General features: G+C 37.3%; 1 protein-coding gene across 1 annotated transcript; it reads left to right on the plus strand.

Annotated features, from left to right (window-relative positions):
- Positions 1 to 260: 260 nt before the first annotated feature.
- LOC133657323 (opsin-5-like) lies at positions 261 to 19,315 on the plus strand. Its single transcript, XM_062058501.1, has 6 exons — positions 261 to 490; positions 1,723 to 1,928; positions 8,261 to 8,360; positions 8,986 to 9,090; positions 11,199 to 11,422; positions 18,709 to 19,315. The coding sequence occupies exons 1-6, from the start codon at positions 352 to 354 to the stop codon at positions 19,174 to 19,176; spliced, it is 1,242 nt and encodes a 413-aa protein (XP_061914485.1). The 5' UTR covers positions 261 to 351; the 3' UTR covers positions 19,177 to 19,315.
- Positions 19,316 to 22,630: the final 3,315 nt, after the last annotated feature.

Below are 22,630 nucleotides of genomic sequence, written 5' to 3' on the forward strand. Positions count from 1 at the left end.
ACCATATTAAAACAAAAATTTGTACGCTTTTTTTTTTTTTAACTCCAGGGAGCCACTAGGTCGGAGCTAAAAAGCCGCTGGTTGCTGACCCCCAGTATAGACAAACAATAGCACTGATCAACAAGACTATTATCTGTTGACTAGGACTTCCCCCCAAAACTATCTATCTGCTTAGTTGTTAACAAATAGATAGGATTAGAGCTGCAATGTTTCGGACATTGAGCGGTCAGGTATTAGTGGCCATGTTTAAGCTGGATTTAAGATGAACAGACCGGTCGTCTCGACCAGAGAATCACAGGAGTGTCCGGTGGAAACAGAAGAGACCGCAGCTACAGTTCATGCACTCAAGCCATGGAAATAACAATCAAGAGTTTTCCTCTGAAGATTGTCAATATTCCATGGAGGAATAACAATTTGAGTAATCTTCATTCAGAACCTCCTCTGTCGGAACATGGAGAAACTATCATTGGAGTCTACCTGCTAGTCTTAGGTAGGTCTGCTCTTATATACTATGAGTACTTATTGCTGATACTTATCAAATCCTAGGTTATAATTAGGGCTGTTAAAACATAACGAGTCAACTAAAAACAATATTGCAATAGTCATGTGTATACAAAGAGTGATCACGCAATTTATTTTGATGTTCCTTTACCTTAACTGCGGATGATTGCCTGAAAGACGGTGCAGGTTGTTATGTGGTCAGTGATCAGGTCAGTGCACATATGAGTGAGAAGAGTCTGACTGGTGTGCTCACTGGCAAATTTCACTTAAAACTGTTACCAAATTTTGAGCAAATAAATGTGGCAGACAGATTTAAGTAAAACATTTAAAAATGTTCCTCTATGACAGGGGTCCCCAAACTTTTTGACTCGGGTCCGCATTGCGTTAAAAAAATGTATATTTATATATATAAATATATATTCCGACCGTGATGATGTGACGTTATCGATGGGAAAATGTATTTTTAGACCATTTGTTTTGCCTGAGCGGCTAGGAGACACCGAGAATAACATGCGGTAGAAAATGGATTAAAAAGGACAGATTTTTTTTTAAAAGTTTGTATTTATTTTTTTAACTTGGGACTTCCCGCGGGCCGGATTTTGGACGCTGGCGGGCCGGATTCGGGGGACCCCTGCTCTATGACATTCTGATGATACAATTGTATTTGTGTTGAAATACCTTTTTAAAGTTATTTTTAATTATGCACGCAACGTAAACCCTGTGATTAAGCATGATTAATCCAAATTCAAAAGTGTGAAAAAGCTTTTTTGAAAAGTTCATCATTTGACAGCAATATTTATACTGCAGGAAACAAACTCATGTGGGAAAATCAAACTGACTTGTTGCGAATCCAATCTACTGAAATGTTTTTTCTGCAAGTCCACAAACTAACGGCCTGCAGATTACGTATAGGCCGAGTGTACTAAAACAGGTGACCCCCTTGGAGGGTTATTCCTGTGACCTGTTTATGGGCATGTGTATTAGGCAAGGAGACATTTGGTAATGCCAGTCAAAAGGGAAATACCTTGCAGATTTTATAAATCTTAAATGACAACCATGAAAAAACCTTGATATTATTACGCTAAACTGTTCAAAATAAATAATTATAATAAAAATATTAGGATTACTGTAATCAGTAATCCATGAATTGACTCCAGTGTACAAAACTACTACTACTCATTATCGTGTTATTGCAATCATTGCCAATCTGTCCTTTCACAGGATGGCTGTCCTGGTTTGGAAACAGCTTAGTGATGTTTGTCCTATACAGACAAAGAGCCTCACTGCAGCCCACAGATTTCCTCACTTTAAATCTCGCCATCTCGGACGCCAGCATCTCAGTATTCGGCTACTCCCGAGGCATCCTGGAAATTTTCAACATCTTCAAGGATGATGGTTTTCTCATCACCTGGATTTGGACCTGCCAGGTAGACACCCTGATCTTAATTGATGGCTGTGACACAAAAACATATATGTATGAATCTTCATGAAGTAAATTAAAGGATTTTTATTTTTTTATTTTTTTTATTTTTTTTGCGTGGTGCACGGGTAAGCGTGGAAGGGATTATGCGAGTAGCTGCATGTGTGCTGAAGGTTAAATCTGTAATGAGATTACTAACGTGGAGGCCTTTACTGTACAGGAGGGAAACTCTTTGACCAGAATGTCCCCTGTTGAAGACGTGTGTTGCAAAATATGAACATGTATATGCCTAAATTATCCACTTTATTATATTAGACCAGGGGTGTCAAACTAATTTTAGCTCGGAGGCCACATGGAGAAAAATCTACTCCCAAGTGCGCAGGACTGCTAAAATCACGGCACGATAACTTAAAAATAAAGAAAACTTCAGATTGTTTTCTTTGTTTAAAAATAGAACTAGCACATTCTGAAAATGTACAAATCATAATGTTGTTGGGGTTTTTTTACACTTACATTACACTTGTCTTTATTTGTCGCTATTTATATTTTCTGAATAAATGATGTGATGATGTTCATCAGTCAACTTATTGGTGTTAATTTTCAATCTATCAAGATAATATATATATACATATATATATATATATATATATATATATATATATATATATATATATATATATATATATATATATATATATATATATATATATATATATATATATATATATATATATATATATATATATATATATATATATATATAAATCAAATTACAGGATGTTATTTGCTTATTTTCCTCGACTGGTGCACTAACATCATGTGGTTTATTTTATTTTTTTACATATGTAGCATCATCTACAAATATACAAATAATTGCTATTGCAACATCTAGTAGACACATTTAGAACAGCGGTTTCTTTCATTCAAAAATTTCGGCTCATTTTTATACTTGGCAATCTCATTCTGCGGGCCGGATAAAACCTGTTCGACACCCCTGTATTAGACCCATATGTTTTTGGCTTGTTTCTTTTGCCAGAGTTACACATTTTGGAGAAAATTAACCCACCGCAGCGGAAGTTGGCTCTGAGGAAGATAAACAGTTGTGCCTGTGCATGAATCAAATCAAAAACCCTCTCCCTTTCCGAGGTGTAAACCGCCAAAATGAGACTTTTTAGTGATTCCATCCACCAGATTTTGTAGGAAAAAATTGTCATCGTGACGCCTCACTCTCCATTGTACCTTCTCGAGCGTGGTTCAATCAAAGAGAAAAGAAGGAGGAGGCATTAGCAGGTTACAGCAAGGAGCGTGATAGAACATGCACTCTTGCAAGCTGCACGTGTTCAGTATTTAATTTCGATGTCATTCTGCAAAGACGTTGGCTCTAAAATGAATGCTGTGGTCAGATAAAGCAGTAGGAATGCCAATTAAAGTATTACATGTGTAGTATCCTGCAGGTGAGGTCACACATGCAAGACAGTCCCAGTGATCTGCACAATATGAGGGTGAAGAAAACGTGATGATGGGCGCTAATAGGATTACACCTAAGAGAGATCAAGAAAGGGATCAAGTAGACTCCAAGTGGTCCATGCTGCCTGAGCATTGGAGCTTACACAGTCCCAGCCAGACGGATCCCACTATATCATTCCCTGCAAAGGAGAGCCGGGATTAAAAGATAATCAAACATTTGTCTCTCCAAACAGTGGACTGAAGACGGTAAAGACTTTCCTCTATGTTTCTAAGCAGGCAGAGTCAGTGACCTCTTTGTCAACCCACTTTTTGATGGTGTCTTAAAGAGAAGTTGCACTGGCTTTTTAATTGCACAGGGCTGATGCATCGTGTTTTCACTGCCTGCAGCGTCAGGAGAGGCGCGGCTCACGCTTTGAAACATTAGACAGACAGGGAATGATGCTAAATACCACGTCTCCACTCTCTCCAGCTGATAAAAGTCAGAGTGAAAAGAAAAGGGAGCAAGCTGGAATGTACAGTGCTTGAAGCTCTCTAGACCAGTGGTCCCCAACCAGTGGTCCCCAACCACCGGGCCGCGGCCCGATACCGGTCTGTGGATCGATTGGTACCGGGCCGCACAAGAAATAAAAAAATAATAAATTTTTTTTGTTTTGTTTTGCTTTTTTCATTAAATCAACATACAAAACACAAGATACACTTACAATTAGTGCACCAACCCCAAAAACCTCCCTCCCCCATTTATACTCATTCACACTCATTCGCACAAAAGGGTTGTTTCTTTCTGTTATTAATATTTCTGGTTTCTACATTATATATCAATACAGATCAATACAGTCTGCAGGGAGACAGTCCGTGAGCACACATGATTGTATTTTTTTATGTTTTTATATGATGTAAGACGTCACTTGTGCTTTCAGGTAACAGAACTAAATCAAAACACACTTTTACTTTCTGATGAGGATATTCATATAAATTCTTTGACTATATTAGGGATTTTTTTTGCCATATTTCAATTTTATTGTATTGTTTTGCTTATTTATGGCAATCATTTTGGCTCCATATGGAATTGTTAGTGTATATATAAATATATATGTGTGTGCATATATGGGCTGTCAAAAAAAATCAGATTAATCAATATTTGAATTTGGATTAACCCTGATTAATCACATGTTATCACTCACTAGCATAAATTTAATTTAATTCAATTTAATTCAATTGAATAAAAAAATAACCTGATATTTAAAGTTAAAGTAAAGTACCAATGATTGTCACACACAATAGGTGTGGCGAAATGTGTCCTCTGCATTTGACCCATCCCCTTTTTCACCCCCTGGGAGATGAGGGGAGCAGTGAGCAGCAGCGGTGGCCGTGCCTGGGAATCATTTTGGTGATTTAACCCCCAATTCCAACCCTTGATGCTGAGTGTCAAGCAGGGAGGTAATGGGTCCCATTTTTATAGTCTTTGGTATGACTCGGCCGGGGTTTGAACTCACAACCTACCGATCTCAGGGCGGACACTCTAACCACTAGGCCACTGAGTAGGTGAACACAAATGATATTGTATTGTCAGAATGTCATAAAGGAACATCTTTTAAAATGTTTTACTCGAATGCACGTCATTTATTTGTTCTAAAAGGTGTTGACATTTTTATCTCAAGTCCCATCTGGGTTTATTTTGGTGTGAAATTTTGCATCAAGCGCAGCAGTCAGTCTCTTCACTCATCTTTGCACTGGCGTGATTAATCTGTGTATGTGTGTATTTACATTTAATAATGCAATTTTTTTTTGTCATTAATATACATATATATACAGAATTGTATATATATATATATATATATATATATATATATATATATATATATATATATATATATATATATATATATATATATATATATATATATATATATATATATATATATATATACAGTACAGGCCAAAAGTTTGGACACACCTTATCATTTCAATGCGTTTTCTTTATTTTAATGACTATTTACAGCGAGATTGTCACTGAAGGCATAACCATACATGCTTCTTTACCTTAACTACAGATGGTTACCTGAAAGGTCAGTGCAAAGATGAGTAAGGAGACTCCGATTGGTGTGCTTGCTAGCAAATTTCACTTCAAAATACACTCAGATGACCCAATATCTCACGGTGAGGACAAAAACGTCTTCTTTGAGCTCCATTATAACCACAACTTTTATTGCAAAGTCATTACAGCATTTAATCATGACACATTTTTGTTTCAGGGTTTTACAGTAAATATGGCATATTTAATAGGGCTGTGAATCTTTGGGCAACATACGATTCGATTTGATTCGATTCTTGGAGGTAACGATTCGATTCAGTATTGATTCTCGATTCAAAACAATTCTTGACTCAAAATCTATACTTTCTTAATTAAATTTGATTTTATTCTATGATTACTACATTCCTCCATAAAATACATAAACAACTCTGATCAATGTGTATATTACTTAAAAGAAAACTGGTTGTATTCAATAAAATGCTTCACAAACATGTAATAAAGTCAATCACAAATAAGGCAATAAGAGAAGTATTCAACACTTCTCTTTTCTAAAGTGAATCCATCCAGAATATGGGCATGTACATCAACAATATGATTTACCTGAGTGGCTGGACAGGACAGGTTGAAAAAAAAAAAGTTTAATCGAGTTGAATCGATTGAGACAAATAAGAATCCTGATTAATCTGAAAATCTAATTTTTTTTGGCAGCCCTAATATTTAACTTTTTCCCCAAAAAAAATTAAACACAGACTTCGTTTTAACAAATATTCAAAAAAATCTGCAATGCGGTGAATGAAAATTGTAGCTCATTTAATGTTTTCGCAAAATTAGAAATGTTTCATTAAATGAGTATTCAAAGGGTCAAAATAATAAAAAAATCAATAAACAGGCAGCTCAGTTTGTGACATTTTTTAAAAAGTAGTTCTAAACATTTTTTTATTTTTTTTACTTTTCATGTTTTTTACTCACTTTTGGTAAATACGACATGGCCAGTTATGCAAATTTACCAATGACGTCATCCCCGTAACCAACCGGTGCCACAAATAGATTGCAGTCCTGTGGAAAAACACTGCAGACTAATTAAATAGGACAAGTGCATTCAAACATATTCATTTTGCTAATGTCATTTGAGGTCATATAAAAGTATTTATATTTGGAAAAAATATGTCATTTTGCAAGATTTATGCGATCGATCATCAAATCGTTCAACGAAGCACTAACTGCACAATACCTGCTTTTTCTTGGGCTTTTTTTCAACATTTCAAAAGGAACCCTCCATTCCAATCCTAACAAGAGGTATTAAGAGAAGAAAAACCTCAGAACAGAAGAAGAACCTCAGTGGTTAACTTCTTTTTACACTTCTACACACAAAAACGTAGATGTCACATTACACCTTTGTTATCTATCATTAATTTAAGAGTAACTTTTTATTTTTATTTTTTTAATTTTATTTTTATTTTTTACAAATCCTAATACAGTAATTCCTTTTTTACTGCAGTTAATTGACTCCGGGCCTGACTGTGGTAAATGAATTTTAGCGAAATAGGAATTATTATTTAAAAATGTAATATTTTCATAACTAAGAAACCTGTTTATGGTTCATATTCACTCATTCCCTTTTACACTTATATATATATTTTTACTTTTCATGTTTTTTACTCACTTTTGTGAAACTGCTAGTGTTACTATATCTGAGTTAATGTGTAGAAATATTGGGAAACAACTACAAACGTGCGCTTCATCAACTAAATGTGTTACAAAAAAGATTGATTAGAATAACACATAATGTTGGATATAGAGAACATACAAACCCTTTATTTATTAAATCACAATTATTGAAATTCAACGATTTGGTGCATTTGCAAAAAGCTACAATGATGTACAAAGCAAACTATAACCTGCTACCCAAGAATGTACAACAATTCTTCTCAACAAAAGAGGAGAAATATAACCTTAAAGGAAAATCTCATTGAAAACATTTGTATGCTCGTACAACACTTAAACCTTTAGTATATCAGCATGTGCAATTAAATTATAGAATGGATTAACCAAAGAAATCAATTAAATTATGGAACGGATTAACCAAAGAAATCAAACAAAGCACCAATATGATTTAGTTCAAGCGACTGTTCAAACTACAAGTGTTCACAAAGTACACAGAACAAGAATTATGATAAACATCTTGAACCCTTTTTTTTCCTTTTTTTTTTTTATTGAGACAAATATTATTGTTGTATTTAATATTTGTTTGCTTACCATGGTATATTATTTATTTATTATTTATTTGTTCACTGTTCTGTTACAGAGAACAAGGAAATTGGATAAAATTGCTATGGTATGAAAAGGGGTAGGATTAAATAAGCCCAGCTTCTTCCTACTCCTTTTTGGACGTGCTGTAATGAAACAACTGGAATTGTGCGATCCATGATATTGTATGGTATGCATGTTCGAAATAAACTGAAACTGAACTGAACTGAACACTCGTTTAATCCAATATAGATTAATCCAATATAGTAGTTTGCTTGAGGCTGAGCCAGTCAGTTGCTACAATACTGAATTCTGTAACATGCTCTGATTGGTTATGTCATTATCTAGTGGCCATTAAATCCGTAGTATTGATATTTTAGTTCATTTGATCATTTGAATGCCTAAAAATGCTTAATTTAGGCCAAAACTACATAGAATATGCTTGAAAAACATCTGCGATACAGCAAAGCTGCGATGATTTCAGCGCCATCTACTGGATGCCGTGGGGCAATGTCACACTTGCCCCTTCGTGCTAAGTCACTACTGAAAATCAACCATCCTCCTATAACATGCCTTTGTTCATCTCCCTATAGGTGGATGGTTTCTTCACTTTGATGTTTGGCCTGGCAAGCATCAACACCTTGACTGTCATCAGTGTGACCAGATACATCAAGGGATGCCACCCCAATAAAGGTCTGATCCTCGCCTCACAACAACAACAATAACAACAACAACAAAAAACACCTTTCTCACCTTTGTTTATTCAGTACAATCTTCACATTCCACTAGTTCCCCAGAGAACTCATAAAACCTTATTACAAACCTTGAGGAGGAAACAACCACCACTGACTCTGCACGCCTGCATGTCATTGAGTTCATTTAAAGTAAAAGTCTCTATTTTGGTAACACCAGAGCATGTTTTAATCATGTGTGTGTGCTTTTGTGGTTCTTCATAAAAGACAAATCTGTCTCCTTTACATCGGTGGTTAAACTAATGACATCTGTGGGTTAACATTTAACGTATATCGCTGCCAACGAAGTCCCCAAGCACTTTCTACGCTGCGTTTAGTCAGCACATAGGGCATTGTAACCCACGGCAACAAAGGCAGAGCTACAAACTTCACTGTACTTTATGTAGTAACAAATCTATGTGTGCTTTGTCAACATGTCTTTTTTTTTTTTTGTCTCGCGTGTTTGCCAAAAATCCTTTGGAAGGAGTGGATTGTCACAAAACAAAGCAGCAATTCTGCTCTTTGTTTGTCCCATTCCCAGAGTTGCACCGTATTTTATATCAGTCTAACTAATGTATGCTTTGTAGGTTGCTGCATCAGCATGAACACCATTGCGATATCATTGATCTGCATCTGGACCGGAGCAGCGTTTTGGTCAATTGCACCATTGATGGGCTGGGGAAGTTACACAGGTCTGTACAAGGAGAATACCAGCCTCTTCATACAACAGTCCCTCCAGGATTTTGAGTTGTAGCGCAAATCCGACCAATCCCCGCAAATTATTTGCAGCCTCACAACTTTGTCTAAAGCCTGCACATTTTGGCTCAATCAGCTTTATTTTCACAGGTCAAATTTGATTAAATTACGTTTGTTTCTTGCATAGTCGAAGCACGTAATGCAACGTGTAGCAATACATCAACTCTTAATTGCTCAAACGGCAACATTGTCTTCCTCCCGCACAACACAGACCCACTTCCTGTTCCTGTCTACAACACTTTTTTCCTAGTTTACATGTATTATTATACAACATTTATTTATCCAGTGTAAGACAATCAAAAACAAATGACCTAGCAATGAGACTTTTACATGATAGAGATGTTGAAGTGTGATGATAACCTCTCATCGTCGTTCATTTACCGACAACGATTACAACTATTGATCATTCTTAACAGTTCACAAATGCTGTCAACATGTGGGGGTAAATGTGTTGGAACATAAATGAATGTTTAAGATGGACAATCATTTTTCAAATATAAAACATACACAGAGAATGTCTGCAATTTGCGGACAGACAGACAGAACCGACATTGGGCAATAAGGAAGCCTTTAGTGATGTTTCTTTCAATATATATAATTATTACTATTAGTTATAATGGATGAAAATATTACAAACATTTGACAGTGTGCTCTGAGTATGCGCTTTTGCTGCCATCTACTGTCTACTCTTAAGTCTGTGTACTATAAAACAAGTAAAAACATCCTATTTATTGAAATCCTGTGCTCTTTGAGGTCAAGGCTACAAGGAACACTTCACACAATGATAAGAAATTAACGAAATCACAAGTTGATTCAATGTTATTGAAAACAATATATGCCTCAAAACATCACATCTAGAGCCACAACTTTCTGAAAAGGTTGCTGCAAATTCAGGTATTTTAGGCTGCTAGATCACCCCAAATCCTGCAAAATCTTGGTGATATATATATATATATATATATATATATATATATATATATATATATATATATATATATATATATATATATATATATATATATATATATATATATATATATATATATACATACAGAACAGGCCAAAAGTTTGGACACACCTTCTCATTTCAATGCATTTTCTTTATTTTCATGACTATTTACATTGTAGATTCTCACTTTTTTTTAAATGACAATCGATTCTGAATCGCACAACGTGAGAATCGCAATTCGAATTCGAATCGATTTTTTTTCCCACACCCCTAATATATATATATATATATATATATATATATATATATATATATATATATATATATATATATATATATATATATATATATATATATATATATATATATATATATATATATATATATATATATATATATATATATATATATATATATATATATATTTTTTTTTTTTTTGAGGATTTTGCAGGATATATATATATATATATATATATATATATATATATATATATATATATATATATATATATATATATATATATATATATATATATATATATATATATATATATATATATATATATATATCTAGGCCAAAAGTTTGGACACACCTTCTCCTCATTCAATGAGTTTCCTCTATTTTCATGACTATTTACATTGTAAATTGTCACTGAAGGCATCAAAACTATGAATGAACACATGTGGAGTTATGTACTTAACAAAAAAAGGTGAAATAACTGAAAACAGGTTTTGAATTCTAGTTTCTTCAAAATAGTCACCCTTTGCTTTGATTACTGTTTTGCACACTCTTGGCATTCTCTCAATGAGCTTCAAGAGGTAGTCACCTGAAATGGTTTTCACTTCACAGGTGTCATAGTTTTGATGCCTTTAGTGACAATCTACAATGTAAATAGTCAAGAAAATAAAGAAAACGCATTGAAATGAGAAGGTGAGTCCAAACGTTTGGCACTATATATATATATATATATATATATATATATATATATCCTGCAAAATCCTCAAAAATCCTGCAAAATCCTGGAGGTGTATATATACAGTATATTTATACTTTATGTATCGTACATTCATATTAACACGTGTCCCACGCTGCAGATCGAGGATATGGAACATGTGAGGTGGACTGGTCCAAAGCGAACTATTCCACCATCCATAAGTCCTACATCGTCTCCATCCTCATCTTCTGCTTCCTCATCCCTGTGATGATCATGCTCTTCTCCTACACGTCCATCATCAACTCTGTGAAAAGCACAAACGCCATGTCAGCGGAAGGTTATGTCACCGCCCGGCAAAGGAAGGTGGAGAGAGATGTGACCAGGGTATGCCAAAACCATACAAATTACACTTTTTTTCTAGAAATGTTTGTGAAACTTTAACCTGAAAATGAAGGGTCCCAATGCCAACCAAATAAACAGGTGGTGCTGTAACATCTAAATATTTAGCAAAATACTGTTAAAACAATGGCGGCTCATAGAAAATTAGACAATACCTGAGAGAATTATTGAATGGTACACTTACGTGTCATTTTAACTCTAAAAAATAAGTACCGTAATTTCCGGACTATAAGCCGCACCTGACTATAAGCCGCACCAGCTAAATTTAGGGGAACATACAGATTGCTCCATATATAAGCCGCACCCGACTATAAGCCGCAGGGTTTTGATGTGTAATTACCGTAGTATATAGGGGTTCCTGCTACCACGGAGGGGATTGTCGGGACAGAGATGACTGTTTGGGAACGCAAAGCGTCCCATTTATTAACAATAAATCTTTCAATCATTCAATCAAACTTTCACATCTTTGACATGGCGAACAGCATTCGTGCAGAGTACAAATAATACAACGGTGCAAAGTAATACAAAGTGCTCACCTGTACGTTATCAAAATAACCAGCCTACCGGTATATGAAAAGTCAGTCTTTAATCATTGTGTCATCGTCTTCCTCCTGCGTACTAAAACCACCGAAATCCTCTTCGTCGGTGTCGGAGAAGAACAGGCCGTAAATAAGCCGCACCCTTGTATAAGCCGCAGGGACCAGAACGAGGGGAAAAAGTAGCGGCTTATAGTCCGGAAATTACGGTATTGTATTGGTCTTTTTCCAACTCTAAATCTGGGAATACACATATTGAACTACTCAAATACTGTATGTATTAGCCCATCTCAGTAAACATTTTTTCCTTTTTGACAAGGTTCCTAGGCCAAAGATGACTCGTTTGAGTAACAGGACTGAAAGTCACAACAGTGAGAATGAGCTAATACATGTGATGAGGTGGCGACTTGCCCGGATGCAGCTGAGATAGGCTCCAGCGCCCCCGCGACCCCAAAAAGGGACAAGCGGTAGAAAATGGATGGATGGATGGATGAATTATAGCCTCATACCATTTATGCTAATAGCATGTTGACATTAGTAACATTTCAATGATTTAACAAATAACGTCAAAAAATAATTTAGGTAACAGGACCGTGCTGAGATTGTATTACAACAATCCATATCCAAACAACCGGGTGTTTATGCCAGGAGCTGGCCTGGTATACAAAAGAGAGACAGTGTTGGGTGGAAGAGTCATTCTGTTTATCGCATTTTTTGGTGAGCTAAATCTGAAATTGCAAATAAATGGAATACAACTTTATTGTCATTGCACTTACAAATGTATTTTTCCGTACAACTCGTCCAAGAAGAGATACAGTATACAGGGGTAGACAGAACAGGAAGACTGATGTGTCGCCACAGAGCGGTAGGAAGTAAAGGTAAACATGGGGGGAGGATCGTGGATAAAAAAGTAATTCCCAAACTAAGCTCAGTTTGGGACGAGCAAAAAACCTAAGCAACATAAGCACATATGAGTACATATTACGACATACAAAAGCCCAAAACTGCAGCCACCATGGGGCGCTGCGCCGTTGTCTATCATACCCCAGGTGGTGAAGTGGCAAAAGCGTGTAATGGTGGTGGGGTGTATGTCTGTGTATCTGTTTAGTAGTAGTACTCCAAGGGTGCATGTGTGTCCATAAGTCACAGCCTTTTGCCTCATTCCGCTGAGTGATATCGCGATAACAAAGCTGTTTGCTATAGAGGCATCCCAGATTTAGTCCAACAGGGTCAAACAATGCCAGGTGTGCTTGGGGGAAGATCGAAGGGATGTCAGAAGTGTGTCACAGCAGCGTCATCACTGGGAGAGTTATAGTAGCGGCGTTGTCAAGGCCGGTGCGAGGAAGCCGAAATATAGATAAGGATTATCTTGGTTAAGGTGAGCAGATGCATTTTTATAGATCGTCTACTCAATTGTCTGGTCCTCAATTTAATTTCGCCTCGCAGATGGGAAAGCTTCTCCGAGATGTTACCCAGTTTAATGAGTCTGAGTGCCTACAGCCCTGCCCATCCCATCACTCATGACGGGCAGCTTCTGGTTACCTTGAATGACTGCCATTGTCTTCTGAATTTGTCGATACACCAGGGCAACGCACAATCCAAACAGCAGAAGACCTGTTACCTACCGTAGTACAAAATAGGTGTCGATATCCTCGAAGGAAAAAATCGCCAAGCACACGACCTTCCACTTTGGTAGAAAGGACCCTAACCCCATGGTATCCAGCAACAAACATTCCGCCTGGAGAGTCAGGTTCCTACGGAACTAAGCTTCTCGTCAAAAAAATCTGGTCAATTTTGTTGAGAGACCAGTTGATCCATCATTTCCATTTTGGGGAGCAGTGCAGAAGAAGGCTCCAAAAGTTAAGACAGGACAAGATGAGACAAAGACGCAAAAGCCGGCAAGAAAAGGGAGAGGAGAGGGAAGTGCCCGTCTTTGTTGAGAGCCAGAGAGAAACACAGGTAAGATATTAAACATCATTTTTAAAGATAACCATTTGGACATGGCCTCAGAACAATTGATTTATATAATCGCCCCCTGCTGGTTGCACTCAATTTTATACAGTCAAGGCCTTATCTATTAAAGGTTTGCACCTATTAAAACGCGTGCAAACTTGATAGCACACGAAAAAGCTGATCTATTAAGGCCACACGAAGAGGATATGGATTGGACTCTCACATTATTACATTATTAACCATATCCACTCCGCATCCATTGCATTGGTCCAAGGTTTCTCGTTGTTCCAAACGGGTTGAGTTTTTTTCTTGCCCTGATGTGGGATCTGACCTGAGGATGTCGTTGTGGCTTGTGCAGCCCTTTGAGACATTTGTGATTAAGGGCTGTATAAGTAAACTTTGATTGAAATAAGTAAACTTTGATTGCGTCTCTTAAAGGCCTACTGAAACCCACTACTACCGACCACGCAGTCTGATAGTTTATATATCAATGATGAAATCTTAACATTATAACACATGCCAATACGGCCGGGTTAACTTATAAAGTGACATTTTAAATTTGCCACTAAACTTCCGGTTCGAAACGCCTCTGAGGATGACGTATGCGCGTGACGTAGCCCGGGGAACAGAGGTATGCCTTCCCCATTGAATACAATACAAAAAAGCTCTGTTTTCATTTCATAATTCCACAGTATTCTGGACATCTGTGTTCGTGAATCTGTTGCAATTATGTTCATTGCATTATGGAGAAAGAAGCTGAGCAAGCAAAGAAGAAAGTTGTCGGTGCGAAACGGACGTATTTTTCGAACGAAGTCAGCGACAACAGTACACAGCCGGCGCGTCTTTGTTTACATTCCCGAAAGATGCAGTCAAGATGGAAGAACTCGGATAACAGAGACTCTAACCAGGAGGACTTTTGACTTCGATACACAGACGCCTGTAGAGAACTGGGACAACACAGACTCTTACCAGGATTACTTTGATTTGGATGACAAAGACGCAGACGTGCTACCGTGAGTATGCAGCTTTGGCTTCTAAACATTTGATCGCTTGACCGTATGTGCGCAACTTTTTTTTTTGCGTATGTACGTAACTTTTTTAAAATATATAAGCTTTATGAACCTTGGGTTAGGTGAACGGTCTTTTGGGCTGAGTGATTGTGTGTGTTGATCAGGTGTTTGAATTGTATTGGCGTGTTCTATGGAGCTAGGAGCTAGCAGAGGAGCTAGGAGCTAGCATAACAAACACGTAGGTGTTTTTATGCAGGATTAATTTGTGTCATATTAAATATAAGCCTGGTTGTGTTGTGGCTAATAGAGTAAATATATGTCTTGTGTTTATTTACTGTTTTAGTCATTCCCAGCTGAATACCAGGTACCGTGAGTATGGCAAGGCAAGGCAAGGCAACTTTATTTGTATAGCGCTTTTCATACACAAGGCAGACTCAAAGTGCTTCACAGACAACAAAGTGAAATGAAAGAAAATAAAAGCAAAATTAAAATGCAGACAATAAAAATAAAAACAGTGCAGACGTTAAAAGTTAAAAGATTAAAAGATTTAGCTGAAAGCTAAGGTGAACATAAAAGTCTTCAGTCTAGTTTTAAAAGTAGTGAGAGTTGGGGAGAGTCTGACATCTTCAGGAAGTTTATTCCAGCTATGTGTTGCATAGTGACTGAATGATGATCTCCCTTGATTTGAGTTTACTCTTGGAACCGCTAACAGATTGGTCTCAGAAGATCTTAGTGATCTAGAGGGCGTATATAGTGGGAGCATATCAGTGATATACTTGGGCCCTAGACCATGTAGTGATTTATATGTGAGCAGGAGGATTTTGAAATCTATTCTCTGATGTACAGGGAGCCAATGTAAGGATTTAAGAATTGGTGTAATGTGCTCACATTTTTTGGTCTTTGTTAGAACTCTAGCAGCAGCGTTCTGAACAAGCTGTAGCTGCCTGACAGTTTTTTTGGGAAGACCTGCAAGGAGACCATTACAATAGTCTAGCCTACTGGTAATAAAGGCATGTACAAGTTTTTCTAAGTCTTGAGCTGACATGAGCCCTCTAAGTCTTTTTACATTTTTGAGGTGATAGTAGGCCGATTTTGTTACTGATTTGATGTGACTGTCGAAATGTAAATCAGAATCTAAAATAACCCCAAGATTTCTGGCTTTATTTGAGGTTTTCAGGGACAGTGATTTAAGGTGTTGGATGACTTTAAACCTTGCAGCCTTGGCTGCTATACATTTGATAGCTTGACCGTATGTGCGCGTCACGTACGCAACCTTTTAAAAATATATAAGCTTTATGAACATTGGGGTAGGTGAACTGTCTTTTGGGCTGAGTGATTGTGTGTGTTGATCAGGTGTTTGAATTGTATTGGCGTGTTCTATGGAGCTAGGAGCTAGCAGAGGAGCTAGGAGCTAGCATAACAAACACGTAGGTGTTTTTATGCAGGATTAATTTGTGGCATATTAAATATAAGCCTGGTTGTGTTGTGGCTAGTAGAGTATATATATGTCTTGTGTTTATATACTGTTGTAGTCATTCCCAGCTGAATATCAGGTACCGTGAGTATGCAGCCTTGGCTGCTAAACATTTGATAGCCTGACCGTATGTGCGCGTCACGTACGTAACTTTTTAAAAATATATAAGCTTTATGAACCTTGGGTTAGGTGAACGGTCTTTTGGGCTGAGTGATTGTGTGTGTTGATCAGGTGTTTGAATTGTATTGGCGTGTTCTATGGAGCTAGGAGCTAGCAGAGGAGCTAGGAGCTAGCATAACAAACACGTAGGTGTTTTTATGCAGGATTAATTTGTGGCATATTAAATATAAGCCTGGTTGTGTTGTGGCTAATAGAGTATATATATGTCTTGTGTTTATTTACTGTTGTAGTCATTCCCAGCTGAATATCAGGTCACCCCCGGCTCTCACAGCATCTTCCCTATCTGAATAGCTTCAACTCCCCACTAGTCCTTCACTTGCACTTTACTCATCCACAAATCTTTCATCCTCGCTCAAATTAATGGGGAAATTGTCGCTTTCTCGGTCCGAATCTCTCTCACTTCATGCGGCCATCATTGTAAACAATAGGGAACTTTGCGTATATGTTCAATTGACTACGTCACGCTACTTCCGGTAGGGGCAAGCCTTTTTTTATCAGACACCAAAAGTTGCGATCTTTATCGTCGTTGTTCTATACTAAATCCTTTCAGCAAAAATATGGCAATATCGCGAAATGATCAAGTATGACACATAGAATAGATCTGCTATCCCCGTTTAAATAAAAAAAAATCATTTCAGTAGGCCTTTAAGTGAACAAATTAAGGGGTACAATCCATTAAACGTGTCTGTCTTCATGACTATGTAGATTATATGCTAATCATCAGAACGCCCACAATATTAGAAGGAGAAAAGTCAAATAAATTATTTAGCACAGTGTCAGGTTCAAACACTGATGACATCTATTAAACAGACAAGAATCAAGGAATCATGCAGAGACAGAGTTCAATTTAGCTCATGAGGAGAACGCATGGAGCTGCACACTTAGACACAGTCTCGCCCTACGCTCTAAGGTTCAGCTCCTGCGTCCCTCTTTTTATTCAGAGTTCCATAGTCAACATCACTGAGGCTGCCTCTAAAAGGAGTGGTCACATATATTATGCAAAGCAGGTCCAGGACGCACAGTACGTGACGGAATGTGGTGGGGGCCTTGTGATTTCGCCTTGTCCCCGCTTCATCTGCGTGTTGTCATCTTATTTTCGTTGAGGTCCTTGAAGTCTCTGCTTCGTCTGCGTGCTGTCATCTTATCTTCGTTGAGGTCGTTGAAGTCCTTGGCTGTTAGCGGGCTAAAACAAAGATAACATCTGTGGTTGAGGCCACCCCTCAGACAAGAAGTTTTGTCCTTGCATAGATTAGAAAAGTCTAACTTGAGCACAATAGCTAATAACTAAAGCAACGGACTTTAAGCATACTAAAGTTAGTGTGATAATATATACATAATTATTCTAACACACAGGCAATGTGATTTATCAAGGCTGAATCTGTTCTGCGGCCTCTATTTAATGTATCTAGAAAGCACGTGCAAACTGGTAGTTGCAAATAAATGGCTGCGATAGAGGAGGCGATCGGCTGCAACTCCGTCCTACGTATGCTTGTCAACATATATGGACTGTCAAAAATCTAAATATTACACATATCATCTATTCAGTAATATAATTTATAATTTCCTAGCTGCTGGATTACTTCAGAGGCTTTTAAAAAAAGAATAAATTCATACGTTTTGGGGTCTGCTGGGTTTATTTTTTTGGGGATATTTTCGATATTTATGAAAAAAACTCTTGGAATATGCATTTTCTTGCGCCTGGAACATTCCAACGGGTGCTCGCAGATAGTGCCAGTGTCGTCTATGAGCACACCTTTAGCGTGGTAAAAAGGTGGGTTCATTCATAGATCCAATGCAAGACTGGATCGAAAATGCAAAAAAAAAAAATTGTACATGTCTGCTGCATGTTTCAAAACATAACAAAACACCACAGGTAGAAGAAGCATGATAACTAACGTGAATGTGCAGTAAATAAGTGTTTTAATGGTGACAGCAGTTAGTACATGCAAAAACCTATTTCAAATAAGGTTATCAATTGTACCCGCAGTCTTAGTAGATCACACGCAACACGCCCAATTATAGTACATGCAATTTTATACTTTGCACACGCTGTGCAGCGCGTGGTATTTGGATCTTAGTAGATCAAGTCCTTAATGTTTGTTATGTTCCATTTTTCAGATCTCCATAGTAATTTGCACTGCTTTCATCATGGCCTGGTCGCCATACGCAGTGGTGTCCATGTGGTCGGCTTGGGGCTTCCACGTGCCAAGCACCACCAGCATCATCACCCGTCTCTTCGCTAAGTCCGCCAGCTTCTACAACCCTCTCATCTACTTCGGCATGAGCTCCAAATTCCGCAAGGACGTGTATAGTCTCTTGCCCTGCTCACAAGAGAACAGGGACGTGGTCCGCCTGCACCGCTTCAAAAACATCAAGCTCAAGGCTGAGGCCACGCCCCCACCTGCACCCCCTCCTGTCCAGGTACTTGAGGCCAAATACACAGTGAAAGAAGTAATGCAATGCAATCCTGACAATGACTCGGGAGTCAACAGTGCTCCTGAGTCGCCCCCAACTGACACGCGGATCTTCCACATTAGCGTGCCCTCACATATTGAAACATCAGAGTACTGCTGTGACAGACTCTAAAGACTGAAACCATGCTACTTGAAATCATACTTGAATTATGAGGGGAAAAGAAGAGAGATTTTTCTATTTTGCCTCTTACCCGTGTTATAAAGGTCGGATAATGTGTTGTTACTGTCAATAAAGTTATTTTCTGTCTGAAGGGTTATGTTGTGTTGTCTCTAATCAGCTTAACATGCAGCCCAATGCTTATTGAGATGACTGGTGAGGCACTGACTTCTAGTAATTTAAATTCTTGTGCTCTAATCACATAATATAGGTTGGTTTTGTAAAACCGAAAACCACTTGTGGTCATGCCCTTCTTTGTACACAAATGCAAACGCCTACCCCTCAGAGATGTTTTTGAGCTTGTAAACACAGAATAAACCTCCATCTATGCAATCATCATCATTCATTCAGCAGAGCATTAACATAAAGAAACCACTGTGCAGTGGAACTGTCAGGCCTGGCTTTATTTTGTATTTTGCCTTATTTCTGTTTTAAGTTACTTTCCTGCGCTCTTATTTTGTTTTACTTTTCTGTTTGCCTTCACCACTCTGGCCTGAGCGCTGTCTCCCTTACTTGTCCTGGCTGTCTGGGTGCACCTGTCAATAATCAGGCTTATTTAGGACTCGATCAGTAGCTATGTGCACATGGAGACATTTATTCGGATTAAAAGCCTAACCCAGGGGTCGGCAACCCAAAGTGTTGAAAGAGCCATATTGGACCAAAAATACCCCCAAAAAATCTTTCTGGAGCCGCAAAAAAATGTAAAGCCTTATAACAAGTGTTAAAATGAAGGCAACCTATGATGTAAGTGTCTATATTAGCTATATTGGACTACTATCAAAATGACTATGTGTCGCAGGCTGATGCAAATCTTTGTTGACAGAAATGTTGAAATGTAATATTTATTAAACACATTTTTAGAACATTGGAAAACATTACTAAATCGGAGGCTTTTCAGAGTGTGTGATAACTCCTGGAAATTACTGGCTTAGAATGGCCAAAGGTAAAGATGTGTGTGTTCAAGTTGAAGGAAACGGAAATTACAAATAACATGACCTCAAATATACCTAAAATACGAGGCATAATGATGCAATATGTACATACAGCTAGCATAAATAGCATGTTAGCATTGATTAGCTTGCAGTCGTGCAGTGACCAAATATGCCTGATTAGCACTCCACACAAGTCAATAACGTCAACAAAGTTCACCTATGTGAATTTACGCACAGCATAAGATGTTTGGTGGACAAATAGAGACAAAGAAGGAGTGGCAGCGTCAAGGAAAGTTGTACATGAAAACAAACTACGGTGTCTTCAAGGACTTTCGAAATTAGGACAAAACACAAATACAAATAGACGGAATAGAAATTGAAAGAGTAAATGAAACCAAATTTCTAGGTATAATGATTGATGATAAATTGAACTGGAAATCTCACGTAAAAAATATACAACATAAAGTAGCAAGAAACACGTCAATAATGAATAAAGCAAAACATGTTCTAGACAAAAAATCACTTCATAGTCTATACTGCTCACTAGTGTTACCATATCTGAGCTACTGTGTAGAAATATGGGGAAATAATTACAAAAGTACACTTCATTCATTAACGGTGTTACAAAAAAGATCAGTTAGAATAATACATAATGTTGGATATAGAGAACATACAAATCCTTTATTTATTGAATCAAAGATACTGAAATTCCACGACATAGTGAATTTGCAAACAGCTAAAATTATGCACAAAGCAAACTATAACCTGCTACCCAAGAATATACAACAATTCTTCTCAACAAAAGAGGAGAAATATAATCTTAGAGAAAAATGTAATTTAAAACATTTGTATGCACGTACAACACTTAAGACCTTCAGTATATCAGTATGTGGAATTAAATTATGGAATGGATTAAGCAAAGCAATCAAACAATGTACTAATATGATCTACTTCAAGAAACTCTTCAAACTTAAAGTGTTTACAAAGTACAAAGAAGAAGAACCATGACAAACATTTTCAATTTATTTCATCCATTCATTCATTCATTCTTAAAGTAATCTTACTTATCTCATCATATGAAATATGACTTTCTTCACCAATTATTATTATTAAATTCTTACTATTATTTATTTATTTATTTTTATTGTGATTACATATGGAGTTTATTGTGAAAAAATTGAGAACAGGAAGTGAATAAAAAAAGTTTCAGCAACTGTTATGTAAAGAAAAGGGGTAGGATTAAATAAGCTCTGCTTCTTCCTACTCCTTTTCGAACATGTTGAAAAGAGAAACTGGAAATTGTGATGTATCATGTTGTATGCTTGCATGTTCGAAATAAACTCAAACTCAAACTCAAACTCAAACTCAAAATGGCATGCGCCAAATACTCTCATCAGTGAAGCATGTTTAATGTAAACAGTGGGATTTCTAACAATTAGGAAGATTTGTGTCATGTTTGTCCTACAACAGAAACCATATTAAAACAAAAAATATATTTTTAAATTTTCACACATTTTTGAAAAAGCTCCAGGGAGCCACTAGGGTCGCACTAAAGAACCGCTTGTGGCTCGAAAGCCACGCTTTGCCAACCCCCGGCCGAACCGGAGTAAAAATGCTTCATGTAAACACGCCATTCGGAATATTCTGACCCGGTCACACACGTTCGGATCAAAGTTTCATTCCAATCGAGACGTGTGGTTCATGCCAAAAGTAATTCGGTTTGTAGCACACGAAAACACTTCTTCCGAAATCCGGGTTAGAATTATCCTTACTGCGGATGTATGTGACGTCAGCTATATTTTGGTGTTGAGGCGGGGACTAAATTTAATAGATTGTCTTTGCTGCTGTCTCCCAACATTCAACATGAACAGAAGTAGCGTTATATGCGGTTGAGTTTGTTGCTTAAAAACGAGACTAGCAAAAACAAAAGTATGGTCTGGTGTGTCATGTGTTAATGTAACAATAAAAGAAGGGTTGTTGTCTTAACGTCGAAGAAGTTGTCATCTTAACGAGCTGTTTTATTCAGGACATTACAGCTACTCCAATTGCTAACTGCTGGCCTCAAACACAGGCACAGCATGTCGTGACGTGCCACAATCCGTACATAATTACAACATAAAAAGCACAGAACAGCTCCCTTTCAAAAAGAGAGGTAAAACAAAAGTAGTGAACAGAAGGAAAAAATTATGAATAAATACCTTGATAACGTCAGACAAGCATACATGCACAAAGAAGTTACTGCTTTGTCAGCACCTGCAGTGAGCAAACTCGTCCAAAAGATGTCGCCATAGCACCAATAATAACACATCTTTCCGTTTATGTTAGGTTCTGCGCATGTCAAAGTATGTATTCTGATTTAAGGTCTGATGCATGAAAAATGCACATCATAATCAGATCAATTTTTTGGGGTCCTTGTACACGGTAACATTGTAATATGAATAATCATCAGATTAAATAAATGTCCATGTACACAGGGT

The sequence above is a fragment of the Entelurus aequoreus genome, linkage group LG09 (genome assembly GCF_033978785.1).
Source record: "Entelurus aequoreus isolate RoL-2023_Sb linkage group LG09, RoL_Eaeq_v1.1, whole genome shotgun sequence".
NCBI lineage: Eukaryota > Metazoa > Chordata > Actinopteri > Syngnathiformes > Syngnathidae > Entelurus > Entelurus aequoreus.

What these genes read in the sequence shown, in the direction of transcription:
- LOC133657323 (XM_062058501.1), top strand. Translation starts at nt 352, where the DNA reads ATGGAAATAACAATCAAGAGTTTTCCTCTGAAGATTGTCAATATTCCA. An exon ending in CCTGGATTTGGACCTGCCAG is followed by an intron (nt 1,929 to 8,260) that starts GTAGACACCCTG and finishes ATCTCCCTATAG; the next exon opens with GTGGATGGTTTCTTCACTTT. An exon ending in GGGATGCCACCCCAATAAAG is followed by an intron (nt 8,361 to 8,985) that starts GTCTGATCCTCG and finishes TATGCTTTGTAG; the next exon opens with GTTGCTGCATCAGCATGAAC.